General features: G+C 35.8%; 1 protein-coding gene across 3 annotated transcripts; it reads right to left on the bottom strand.

Moving 5' to 3' along the window:
- Positions 1–9,417: 9,417 nt before the first annotated feature.
- LOC127107424 (WAT1-related protein At1g25270) lies at positions 9,418–12,573 on the bottom strand. Of its 3 annotated transcripts, none has more exons than XM_051044701.1 (8): positions 12,479–12,559; positions 11,421–11,517; positions 11,031–11,093; positions 10,827–10,943; positions 10,488–10,749; positions 10,165–10,323; positions 9,879–10,030; positions 9,418–9,806 (listed from the first exon to the last, which is right to left on the bottom strand). In XM_051044701.1, the coding sequence occupies exons 2-8, from the start codon at positions 11,444–11,446 to the stop codon at positions 9,614–9,616; spliced, it is 972 nt and encodes a 323-aa protein (XP_050900658.1). In that variant the 5' UTR covers positions 11,447–11,517; positions 12,479–12,559; the 3' UTR covers positions 9,418–9,613. The 3 variants fall into 3 exon arrangements, with proteins under 3 accessions (XP_050900658.1, XP_050900659.1, XP_050900657.1); XM_051044702.1 differs by having other exon boundaries at positions 12,330–12,553; XM_051044700.1 differs by lacking the exon at positions 11,421–11,517 and having other exon boundaries at positions 12,330–12,573.
- Between the last annotated feature and the right edge of the window lie 627 nt (positions 12,574–13,200).

Here is a 13,200-nt window from a genome sequence, read left to right as displayed (position 1 = left end):
AGGGTCAACTATGATTTTGGCAAGTTCATATTTGAACAAACCATTAGACATGCTTCTACAAATGCTGTGAAGTTACCCATTGCCTTCCCCTCCCTTATTTGTGGCATTATCCTGAGCCAACAACCAGGGATTCTGAGTACAAGTGACATTCCAAGCAGGAGAAAATCCCCTCTGTCCATTCATTACAAGCTGTTTGAGGGAAGTCATGTCAATGATGTCATGACATCTGCCAAAAGGGAGTCTACATCTAAAGGAAGCCTGATTGACCAACTAAAAGAGACCTGCAAAGAATTGGACAATGGTATAAGGGTGGCCAAGGCCAGAAAAGAAGCTTTAGAAGTTCTCATCTGTAGCCTGGAAAGGGAAGACATAGAGAAGGTTGGTAAGGATTCAAATGCAAGACCTAAATCCCAATCCAGTGGCAGCTCTGGAAGTTTAGAAGACTCTGAAGGTGCAGGCAAAGATTCAAGTGAAGGTGAAAGTGATGCTTCTTCTTCTGATTAATGGTTCCTGCCTGAAATGAAGACTGGGAGGTGTGGTGAAAGCTGGGTTGCTATTTGGAAAGCTGATGTTCTTTCTGTTTTTGTATTTTGTGGAAGTCCTCTTGATGCCTGTTATGTAATATTTAGGGCTCTTAATGAGTTCCTTGGATTTGTTCATTGTCTCAGCTTTCAGCTGTGTATAATGATGGTTTGTACTTCATGAATATTATGTTTTAACATGCTTAATGTTATAACATCTGATCTAACATTCTCTGCTAGGCTAATAGACATTTATTTTGTCTCATTGGTCACCTTTGGTCAATTTTGACTAAAAAGGGGGAGAAGTGAAGTGTTGTTATGGAAGTTGTATGTGGCTGGACTGGAGGACAGCTATTATTGAAAGAAGTGCACAGGTGCTACAACAATATGGTTGTCTGTTTACAGATGTCGAATAGGATGTCTGATATGGTGCACAAGTGTTGATGTTAAAGCAGATGTCAGTATGAAATTCTGGCTGGTACAGGTATTGGAGATCAGTAGCTGTTATGAATGCACAGATTTAGGGGGAGAAGAAGTACCCTGGTGTATTGTGCATTTGTGTGTCTTACTAGTTGCATCCATAACTAGTAATTTTGTTTGTTACAGATTTAGGGGGGGGAGAAGTACCCTTGTGCATGTGTGTATTACTAGTAGCCATAGCTAGTAATTGTTTTGCTTCTGCTGCTGATTAAACTACTGTTATGTGGTTTAACTGCTGATAGTTTGCCTTGTGAACAAAAAGGACAGATATATGTTTTAGCCAAAATTTGCCAAAGGGGAGTTTGTTGATTCTAAGTGTTGGCAGCAATTTTGGTAAAACAAAGAGTGTTCACAAGATGTCATGTGTGATGTCTTAACATAAGATATCCTATGTACCTGCTGGAGTAAAAGAATATATGCAAGCAGGATTGTTTCAGAATGCCACTTACATTGACAAGGCTTCTGATATTGGTTGTACCTGTTGGAGCTTTTATGGAAGACATGCTCATGCAGGATTGTTTCAGATGACATACACAATGTCATGATATCTGATATGGTTGTACCTGCTATAAAAGGAAATTGGATTATGCAGGATTTTTCCAGATGTCAGACCCGATGTCATGACATCCTGTACACAGAACATTCAGTATGAATGTTTGGTGTTTTGTGATTGCACAATTAATGGCAATCATTGGTTGATTGAAGATATGGCTAGCTGGCGCATTCTATCAGGGATTTCAACCAGATTTACTTATTTTCCAGTGAGATCTATACAGCTGTTATAAAAAGATTTGATTGGAAAATATATTTAGGGTTTTCAAGATGTCCAATGTTTCTATAAAAAGGGACTCAGAAAACCTGTTTGAACACACAACCAAGACTGAGCGAAATTTAGAGAGAGAGCTAGGGTTTGTGTCTGTAGGTCATTCAAGTCATCCATTGATGATTGAATTGGACTGATTTGTCTTCTTGATCAAAGCTTTGAAGCAAGATCAAGAGTGTGTCTTCTTGATTGAAACTGTGAAGTAAAATCAAGAGTTTGTAATTGAAAAGTATTTTCTTTTCACAAGGGATTGTTGTTTAAAATCACGGGTGTGTGATTGTAAGGGAAGTGAGTGGGTTCTCATATCTAAGAGTGCTTAGGTAGAAGTTGCACGGGTAGAGATTAGGTGAGAAAGACTGTAACTTGTTGAAGTGTACGGATAGTCTTTGAACTAATTCTATTTTAGTGAATTTCCTTCCTGGCTTGGTAGCCTCCAGACGTAGGTGAGTTGCACCGAACTGGGTTAACAATTGCTTGTGTTATTCGGTTTACCATTCTGTTTTTATTTTATCCATTGTGTGTTAGCAGATATCAGTGTCGTAACATTACCTTCAACATCTTATATCTGATACCAGAATTTCATGTGTCATTTATATTCACTAACCATTATTATTGTGATATTGTCATTCTTTATCTTGTGATTTACTTTTATGTCATTACCTTGTAATTTATATTCAAGTACTCATTATCATCATCATTGTACAAACTCATCATGCATGTTTATTTACTTGTTATTTATTTTATTGTCATCATACATTAAAAATAACAAAAACATGATAAAATGGTAAGACCAAAAATATTCACTCCACTCTTAATCAACTTGGACTTAGAGGATTTCATCTTAGGACCTTTGCTTGGAAGTCTTCCTTTACTCTTTGTGATACTTTGTAAACACTTGGATTTTCATCCGTAACTTACATGCATGTTGTAAGAATGGCATCATGACACCACTTTAGGAGGACATGTTTGTAAGACCATTATCCTTTGTTTAGCTTAGGTCACTTTTGTACACAAAAGGCTTTCTCTTGGGCTACCTTACAATGAGACTCTTTAATTTCTTGTTGGTTACTTTGCATTCATGTTGCATAAGCCAAATTTCATAATCAAAATAAAATTAACCCTTGATTCAACGTCAAGTGGCATTTTCTTAGCCAAATTCAAAAATACTTAATAATTACGATTATTATTATGCGCCATGAGCCTTAAGTGGTGGAGAATGAGTGAGAATGGAGCATTCCTACCCTTACTCTGATTATTTTGGACGCAAGACGCTTGGCTTGTTGTCTAGAATAATCACCTCCGCCCATAGACTTTAGTACAAAATAATCACAAACATCCTTTCATAAAACCCTTATTCAAGGTAAAAACAATAAAACTCGTCAAACTCATTTTTGTGCCTTAGGGAATCATCCTGAAAACCCTTTTCTCAAAGGTAAAATCAACCAACACACAAATATTTTCTACTCCGAACTACGGAGCTCTGATTCCTCATCCCCGAATGAGTGATATGTAGGCACAAGGGCCCCAATCCTTGGCGAGCACTATAATAACAAAAACACCCCATTCTTTTCACACATTCTTTTGAAAATAAAACAATAATAGATAAATCCCATGTATGTAAAACAACCCAAATGGTTCCTGTAACACCCTTCTAAATACCCCAAATATTTAATTAAAAACATCAAAACATAAATCAGAGTAAATATGCAGTTAAGGGTGTCACACTCGACGCTTCACACCATTCCTCAATATAGTTTGTCATGCTCATCTAAATAAAAATATTTGCATACTTCGCAGCGGATTTCAAGCCATGTAACACATTACATGTAAAATCATTCAACAATTCAAAATAAAACAAGGTAAAACATCCCGTCCCGATGTTACATCTACCAGAGCATGACCCACTAAGGACTACACTAGACTCCAAGCATAAGCTTCTACTCAATCACTGCTCGTTACCTGAAAAATAGATGTAAGGGTGAGTTCTTCAATCGATATAATAAGCATTATAAATTATCATGTAATGCTAAGTAAATGAACACATATCATCACCCTAATCAGATCACACATTCAAGTAACAGCGACATCAACATCAAAATCCTAATCATACTCACATCAAACACAAAACACACGTATAATATTGGAATACATCCATTCATATTATACACCATACATATATTATGCAATGAGACTCCATGCATGCGGTACCGACTATTTTGTGAACATATAGTTCACCTCATCGATCAAATCCAGATACGGCTACCAAGCTCACTAGTCCCATTCATTTGAGACCTAGTGACTCACTCACTAATTCCTCACCATGGGAATTAGCTACCACCCCAAGGGCCATGATATGCACGCTAATCACCTAGCATGCAAACATCAACAATGATCCACAACAATAACTCACTAATTCCTCACCATGGGAATTAGCTACCACCATAAAGGCCACAATATGCACGCTAATTCAACTAGCAATGCAACATCAACAACAATTCAAGAATAGACACATGCTCGCACTCTAAGCCATAAAACAGTCTATTCACAAATACATGCATACTGATACATTCACAGCATCATGCATACCATCACACATCATCATGTATTTTATCACCTAAGCATATCAGATCATGCCAAATAACAACCAGAGTATTAGCACACTCTACTAATACCTATACTACTCAAAACAACGGGAAATGACCCCTACTATATCATACATCAGCTAAATCACATCATTCAGCCGGAACAACCAAAAACTGCACAACAACAGTTCAGAAAAATCACAAATCTGCCCATACGCGTACTGCCTATTCCCATACGCGTATGGCCCATTTCCTGGCCAAGCACATACGCGTACGTCCTGTCTCATACGCGTATGATACGCATACTAACCCTCCCATACGCGTACCAACAGAGACAAAACTACGTTCAAAATATCATCTTCTTCATCCATACGCGTATGGCCTCACACCATACGCGTACCACTCACAGGATACGCGTATCACACGCGTATGGCGCGTATCAGCGCCAATTTCCCCCTCTCCAGCCATCTCATACGCGTATTGCCTAGTGCCATACGCGTATGACCAGAATCCAGATTTCCAGATCTGCTATGGTTTTCTCTGCTACGAGATCTCTCGGAATTCAACTTTCCATAGTCCAATTTTACACAACAATCAATCGTATTATTACACATAGATCATACACATTCGATTGCACAATTTGCTAACCTTATTACATCTAATTCCTACGAATTTCAGCAATTTCAACTCAATCTAATTCATCCCTAATTTCACAAATTTTTGTATTCATCATCCGAATTAGAGTTAACTCAATGGCTTATTACTACCCATCACATATTAACCCATAATACCCATTAAACGACGATAAACCCCCCTTACCTGAGTTAATCCGGCGAATCTTCAACCTCCAAGCCCTTTCGTTCTCCAACCCTTGTTCTCTGGCTCTTTGCCCTTTCTCTCCTTTCTGTCGCTTCTCTGGTTTTCACGTGAAAATAACCCTTTTACCAATTGGGACCTTTTTACTAAATTCCAACTTTTTATTATTCCAATAATAATAATAATCCAATAATATTCTAATTATTTAATTAAATTAATAAATAAATATTAACTTAAGTTAAATAATTGTCTTATTTTTATCGGGGTGTTACAGTTCCCATGGAGTACCATGGACGTAAGGGGTGCTAATACCTTCCCCTTACGTAACCGACTTCCGAACCCAAATCTCGGTTGCGAGACCGATTCCTTATTCTCTTTTAGCGCTTCCCGTGCGCGTCTCTTTTCCGAGGGTTTTATCAACTATTTCCCCTCTCCTCTCCGATAGAGGTAAACTAAATAAAATTCGGTGGCGACTCTTCTGACTTTGCCTCTCTTTGGCATCTCTTTAGTCCCGGTTTCTTTATCGTGAAATCCCGGTAGCGACAGCAGGTACCACTCCCGGTTTCTACATCACCGAGGAGATGTGGCGCGAGCACCTGGCTCATGAGGAAAGGCGTGACACCCTCTTGAACACCATAAACCAACAACTGTCAGACAACATGAGTTTTATGGTAGCTTCCCAGCAGCGTAGTGAGCGAGCACATCAGACTGTCATTGAGTCTTTGCTTGCGATCACTAATGAGCAGCAACGCATGCGACAGTCTAATGAGCGTCACTTCGCTCGCATCAAGGCCACCCAAGGATCTCTCCTAGGTCGCTCTCAGCAACTGCAGGAAGGACTTAGTACTCGATCCAGACGTCGTCGACCCAGGCATCCTGACCAGGGCGGTGACGGTGACGGTACCGGTGTTCACCCCTAGATCTCTCTCTCTCTCTCTACCAGGTTACTCCTACCCTATCTCATATCGACACATTGAGGATAATGTCCGATTTAAGTGTGGGAGGAGATTTTATCGCTTTTCATCTTTCCTTTATTTTTATTGCTTTCCTTTACTTTTATTGCTTTTTATCGTTTTCTTTTACTTTTAGTATGTTTTGTTTATTTTAGCTGTTTGTTTTTCCATTTTCAATAAAATAACATGTGTCTGACGAGTCATCTGTGTAAGTGTATCCTTATTTCCCCCATTTCTTTAACCTTACCAAAAATATTTTAGCCAAGAAACCAGTAGATCTTGAACATTCAGGCTACAAGACAGGTTTATAATAGGATGTAAAAGACTTGGGAAAACTTTTTCAAAACTCGGTATTGTCTTAACACCTTAGGCTTCATGATTATAAGAGCCGGTCCCGATACCCCATATGCTGTAACCCCAATTTTTGTTCCAAATAGGTCCTTAAGTAGTTTATTCTAGCAGTCAACTCCGACTTAAGCATGCTCTACGTAGGGGACCGATGAAAATAAGTGAATGATCACAAAAATCCCTGCTTTGTTCCCAAACCGCATGAAAATCCGGGCTAGGTGACTCTCACACGGTCATTTAACTCAGCAAAAATAAAAACATATGCGGAACATGCAGGAGAAAAATAAAAATAATAATAATAATAATAATAAGCCTATTTGTTTGTTGGTTCAGAGGTATCTGGTTCTGAACTTGGTAGGGTGGATCACGATCCAATCCCCCACAACTGCGAATTGGGTCGAATAAAGGGGTTACACCAACTTATGTACCGGATCCCCATGCTTAGAAAAACAAAATAATAAGCCTATTTGTTGGTTGATTCAGAGGTATCTGGTGCTGAACTTGGTAGGGTGGATTACGATCCAATCCCCCACGACCGCAAATTGGGTTAAATAAAAGGGCTACGCCAACTCATGTACCAGAGCCCCATGCTTAAGATCATAATCACTAACCGGTCACCTTACTATGAGTATGTATAGTTAACGGGCTTAATGTGATTGCACTTGAATGAAAAGGACTTTAGGAAAACAAAAAGAAGGCTTAGGTATGGTGGGGTAATGTGGATTGATTTGTATAGGAACGAAGCCTACGACCGCAATTGCGGGAAGTGTCACTACAATACCCTTAGTTCGATTCGTTAGTACCTATCAATACATTCCTTTAATGAACTCGTAAGTCTTTTTGCCTCGAATTAACTCTAGTTGATACTGATTTTCTTGCATAAACTATAAAGAGTTTTGCTTGAGGACAAGCAAAGGTTTAAGTGTGGGAGAATTTGATCACACCGAATTACACCGTGTTTTTGACTCGAATTTCACATGTTTATTAGGACTTTATTATCATTTTATTTGTATTATGCTCTCTTTTCTCTTGTTTTCAGATATTTAGCACTTTCGGACTCTTTTGGAAGAAACGAAGCAAAAAGACCTAAAATTAAGGTTTTTCGGCGAAATTACACACATGGCGTTGCACATGGCGACCGCTATAGGGGAAGCCATGAGTCACCAGCCCTCAACCAGGAGGTAACCGCCACGTTCCCATGATTCACCCCCATTTACGCACATGTCGGGCGCCATGAAGGGATGGCGGGCGCCACCTTTCGAAATCACGTTCCCACTAAAGCCCACTAAGGAGAAGTTGGAGGGCACCATGGTCTTTACAAACTGCTGAGAATCTCCATAAATAGCTCATTTCATTTTGTTTTCTAGCATCTAACTTAGTTTTACAACACTAAGCATATAGTTATCATTTGTAATAGCGATAATCTGTCACATCGGAGGGTTATCGCACCATTGTGAGATTGAGTTGGGTCACTTCGAGTTGCTGTCGTCTTTAGCTTCAGGAGTCGGAGGTTTATTTTTGTATCATAATCGAAGCTTCCGTTTGGAGCAGGTTCTTATTTATCGCTTTATTTATTTATTTCCCGCATCGCTTTTATTTTATTTATTTCCCGCATCGCCTTTATTTTATTTATTTCCCGCACTCGCTTTATTTTATTTATTTCCCGCACTCGCTTTACTTTATTTATTTTCCGCACTCGCTTTACTTTATTTATTTTCCGCACTCGCTTTATTTTATTTATTTTCCGCACTCGCTTTATTTTATTTACTTTACGCACTTTCCTCGCTCTCTACGCCTCACATCCTAAAACAAACTTTTCATCATGATTAACGCCGTTATGTTTGTTTGTGTTACCATGTCTGGCTAAATCTTTTAAAGGTTAGAATGTAAGGATCGCGGTTAAAGTAATGTTTCACATATTGAAATCTGTAGAAATACTTTAAAGGCTGTTTTGATTTTTAACTTGAGTTTTCTAAAACAAACTTGGTTAGTTTTAATTATTCGAGGAGTGCGAAAGCACCCTGGCTTAGTAACTAGGAATCTTTATCACTTTAAGGAAAAACTATTTTTGAAACTTTTTTCGGACGCGTTGATAGGTTTAAAATCAGTAAACTCCTTGTGTAAACTTTCCAAATCAAAATCACTTTTAAACTAAGTTTACGAGTCTCATTTCTTAAAAATAGGTTTACTACTTTAGCGTTTTGCGCACCTTTTATAAGTGACAATAAAAGACCTTAATTTAAGAGTAAACTCGGTTCTGAATACGCGAAAGCGACAGTTCCCGTTAAATGGATTCTTTTCAAGAGTAGAAAATATTGCCTCATAAGTAGTTCTATTTAGACAATCGAAACATCACTTAACTGACGTGAATTACATTCAACCTGTCTTTACCTGCATTTATTATTTACCATTATTTTGCAAACCCAGTATCTCTTTTATACCGCCTTAGATAAACACCGTAACGATAGTATTTGATAGATTGACGATTGGTCTATGTGGGATCGATATTCTTTTATATTACTTTGTTATTCGTGCACTTGCGAATCACAGCGATCAATGTACTTGTAGGATTAGAGAATTATTATTCTAGTTGTCTTTTAGGGTTTTTAAAATATAATAGTTGCTTAACGGAATAACGTTTAAATATCTAAACGGTTGAGAACACATACCTCTCATTGGACTTAACTGAACGGTGTAACTCATCGTCACGGTTCATTCAACCACAAAACCTAATTAAATAATTCATCAATAATTAATATAATTTATTAATAATTAATTATGTAAATATATTTCCTTAATTAAAAAATTAATTTAACACCACTGAAATACTTTTTTTTAAAAAGCAACAATTAATTTCATTAGTATTTGATTGAATAATGATTAACAAATATATGTAGAAAACTGACACTCTATCCTCATTCTGTATAACTCATTATGTAAAATAGCACAATTTCATTCGACTGAGTTTTTTTTAGTGATAAACGTTTTTTTTTAAGTACTACAACCATCTTTAGGAAGGACTTCACATCTTCCTCTTCCATACTTCAATATTCTCTTGTATATAAACAGTCACTGAACATTGACAACATTCTATTTAGTAATGGCTGAACTCTGGTAGGTTTGGACGACTTTGTCATGCGTAACAGGCATGGAAATAACAACAAGCTCATCATTTTCAGGCATTCTTGTGATTTCTAATATCTTCATTTTATTTTTCATTTCCTTGCTTTGACCCCAAAGTACCGCATAGAGACCGCACACAATCACCATTGCTCCAAGCATACTATGAAGTAAATTTTAAAAATGTTAGCTATGAACTGATACATGTTTAGGTGAAGTAAGATTTGGAATATACCTTCCCAAATATAACTTCTCATCCAAAATCAAATAAGCAGCTATAACTACAAGTAAGAGTTGTAAAGGACTGAAAATAGATGCAAATACAGGGCCTCTCTTCTTTATGCACCAGGCCATAGCGATAACAACTAATCCAGAAGCCACTATTCCCTGCATCAGCACTTACTCACATTTAAAATTTTCCTCTGACCAAATAATTCATTATAACAACATGAGTATGGTATAGTTATGTTCAATTTAGGACGTGTAATATTCAAATATTTAGTAAATTAGTAGGAGCATACTGGATAAATAACGGCAAGAATCCTGAGGTTGTTTCGTAGCTTCCATTGTTCCCAATCCCTTTCAACACAAAGAGCAATAACAGTTGCTTGAATGGCTCCCATTATGGACATTAAAGCTGCACTTGAGCGATGACTTGAGTATTCCTTATTCAACTTAGCCTGTGTCATGTAAAAGAGAAGGATGATGACAATTCTAAACCACCAAGTGTATGGTAAGCTTACCAAAATCACGGCGACAGAGTTTTGTAAATCACAGTAGTTCACAGTGATTCAGGAAAACTCGCCGTGATGAGAAAGAGCAACTGATGAATAAAAACACTAACCTGAATAATATACCACAATGAGAAAGAGCAACTACTTGCTAGTGCACATGAAACACCCAACACTTTCTGACCAAAGTTGGCATGGTGAGATGCTATTTGTTCATTTGAGTTGCGATGCGGATGCAAAAGGTTAATATTGGAAGACCAAATGTGAATTTCTGCACCTTTGAAAAAAATCATCAACATTGCACCGCACATTCCCATTATTGTTCCTATCACCTTCGCCTTTCCTTCCGCTAACCTCAAATTGAATTTGTCCATTCTATAGAAAACCAAAAGTATATAAATTTAAAATTTTCAAAATAAAAAGATGTTAGAGCTACGTTTATATATAATTACCCGAAGCATACAGCCATGATGAAGGTAATGGCTGGAATTAGGTTGAAGACCACCAACATAAATGTTGCTGACGTTAAAGCCAGAGCCTCCAAATAAAGGTTTAGATACAAACTTCCCCTGAAATATTATATATTAAATATATTATTGTTTTATGGTAAAGTAATGCAAATTCTAAGGAAAATTCTTGTATAATATGTGACATACCCAAACAATCCACATAGAAATGCCTTAGAAAGCACACTCCAAGTTATCTTTGCTCTATTCTTCCTGTAATAATGCCAAACAATGATTATTAACATGGAGTGTCATAATAAACTTATTCATGAAAGATCATACCATATCAACAAATGGGCGCAAACATATTGACTCTCTCTCTCTTAACGTGATATTTATACGAAATTTACTATTCAACTAATTTTTATCTAAATTTATCAAAAACATAAATTATTTTATCTTCAACTAAATTTTAGACAAAATCAATTTTTACATAGAGTAACTTATAAAAATAAAATCAATTTTTACATAGAGTAACTTATAAAAATAAGGGGAGGAGAGTAGGCATGGTTGTGGGCTAGGGTGAAAGCGGATTTTAACCTTACAATCTCCGTCTCTGTATCCATCACCCTCTAACTATATTTGGGATGATTATGATCGCTCACTCCTAATGGAGCACAATGCCTCGTCTCATTCCCTGACAATTGTAACAACATAATATTTTTACGTGTTTTTTGAATTTTAATATTTCAGCATAAAAAATAAATAATTAACTGAAATTGCAGCATTTAACATAAATGAATAATATAACTAATACCAACAATAACAATAACCACAATCAAATTTTATCTTACTATATATTCAATCAATCATATGAATCAGCTTCTATTCTATTTATAGGTATATTCTATTTATAGGTATATTCAAATTGTTAATGTCGTGATATTTATTGATAATTTTTTTTAATGTTATTTTAACTTTTTGACTCCTCTCGATCCGATGTAAACCCTCTTTACGATAGAACCTACCTATCTTTTCTCTACATGTCCAAACCATCAAATCTATTTTTCATCATTTTTTTAATAATAAATATTATCATAATATTCTTTAATATTATCATCTTTAATCTTATTATGTGTAGTTTTACGGTACATTCAACACAATAATATATATTTTTTAATTTAGAATAAAAATGGTAAGTTAATAATATTGATTAGTCCGGATGGATGCATGATTGTTGCGGATTGCTGCGGATGTGAATAGACACCTCTCCCGCCTATGTTTTTAAATTCGAGTTTTCTCCCGTACAACCACTTAAAACATCAATTTTGATGTCTTGTATATAGGATATGTATATTTTAACATTAGGGGAGGTGAAAAATGTAACTGATTCATCTTGAATATATTTAAGGAGTATTTTTCCAATATATTTAAGGAGTGAGATTCTTACCATTAGACTAATTTGACAAAAAATATATATAATCGTAAGTGAAAGGTGGTGCAATTAACCTATCAAAGAAAAGAGCAATAGGGATAGTGAAAGCTGATGCACAAATAAGACGATATGCCGCAGCAACTCTCAAGTTCATTCCATCATTTATTGCGAGCTTGTATAGTATAGTCAAAACAGCAAATGCAATCTGTACTAACACCATTACCATATCTGGTTTCGACCTCTGCCATATACTACCCATGTCCATCATCTTGTGTTATAGCTGCAAATTTTTATTGAGGTGAAGGTGCTGGTTTGTGTGGAAAATGTTGCTGAGAAACAATGTATTTATAGGGTGATCAGTAGTTATGTTCTTATTCCAATAATGGTTGATGATGTCCCATCGATGTTTATAATAATATACCTTAAAAGAGTCATTTATATCTTTTGACCGAACTATGTAGTGGCAGGGAGGTGCGTTCCGCAATAGCCCACATTTATTATAAATTAACAAGTCTTTTTTTTATTAAATATATAAAAAAAACTAAATGCATGATTACATCAATTTTGCTTTTTATCTTTTAAAGTATGTTTCAATTATTAAAAAGTATTTTAATAGCTAATATAAAGTGAAACTTTTAGTATAATGAGTCACTACATTTTGAATTACTTATAATTAAGTATACAAATAGTCAATTTTTCTCTAAATAAAGGTCACTTTATTTTTTCTTTTTTAAAAATGATTTTTATAGTGTTATATATTTTTCTGTATATAAATTTATAATTTTTTTTTGATAAAAATTTCAAATTTCAAATTTGATTTTAATAATTATTTTTAAAAAATTATTCTAGATATTTCATCATTTTTGAATATCAAAATTTTAAAAAATTACTAACTATTTCAAATAGATTTTCATTAAAATCCTTTTTCAGATATAATTTTTTGAA

Source organism: Lathyrus oleraceus, chromosome 7, assembly GCF_024323335.1.
Source record: "Lathyrus oleraceus cultivar Zhongwan6 chromosome 7, CAAS_Psat_ZW6_1.0, whole genome shotgun sequence".
In the NCBI taxonomy this organism is placed as follows: domain Eukaryota; kingdom Viridiplantae; phylum Streptophyta; class Magnoliopsida; order Fabales; family Fabaceae; genus Lathyrus; species Lathyrus oleraceus.
Note: the sequence above shows the minus strand (reverse complement) of the source record. Positions and strands in the feature narration are given on the sequence as shown.

Bases quoted from the DNA above. Each gene is read 5' to 3' on its own strand.
- LOC127107424 (XM_051044700.1), bottom strand. From the start codon at position 12,523: ATGATGGACATGGGTAGTATATGGCAGAGGTCGAAACCAGATATGGTA. The intron at 10,750-10,826 runs GTAATTATATAT...GGTTTTCTATAG, and splicing joins ATCATGGCTGTATGCTTCGG to AATGGACAAATTCAATTTGA. The intron at 10,031-10,164 runs GTATGCTCCTAC...GTGCTGATGCAG, and splicing joins TTCTTGCCGTTATTTATCCA to GGAATAGTGGCTTCTGGATT.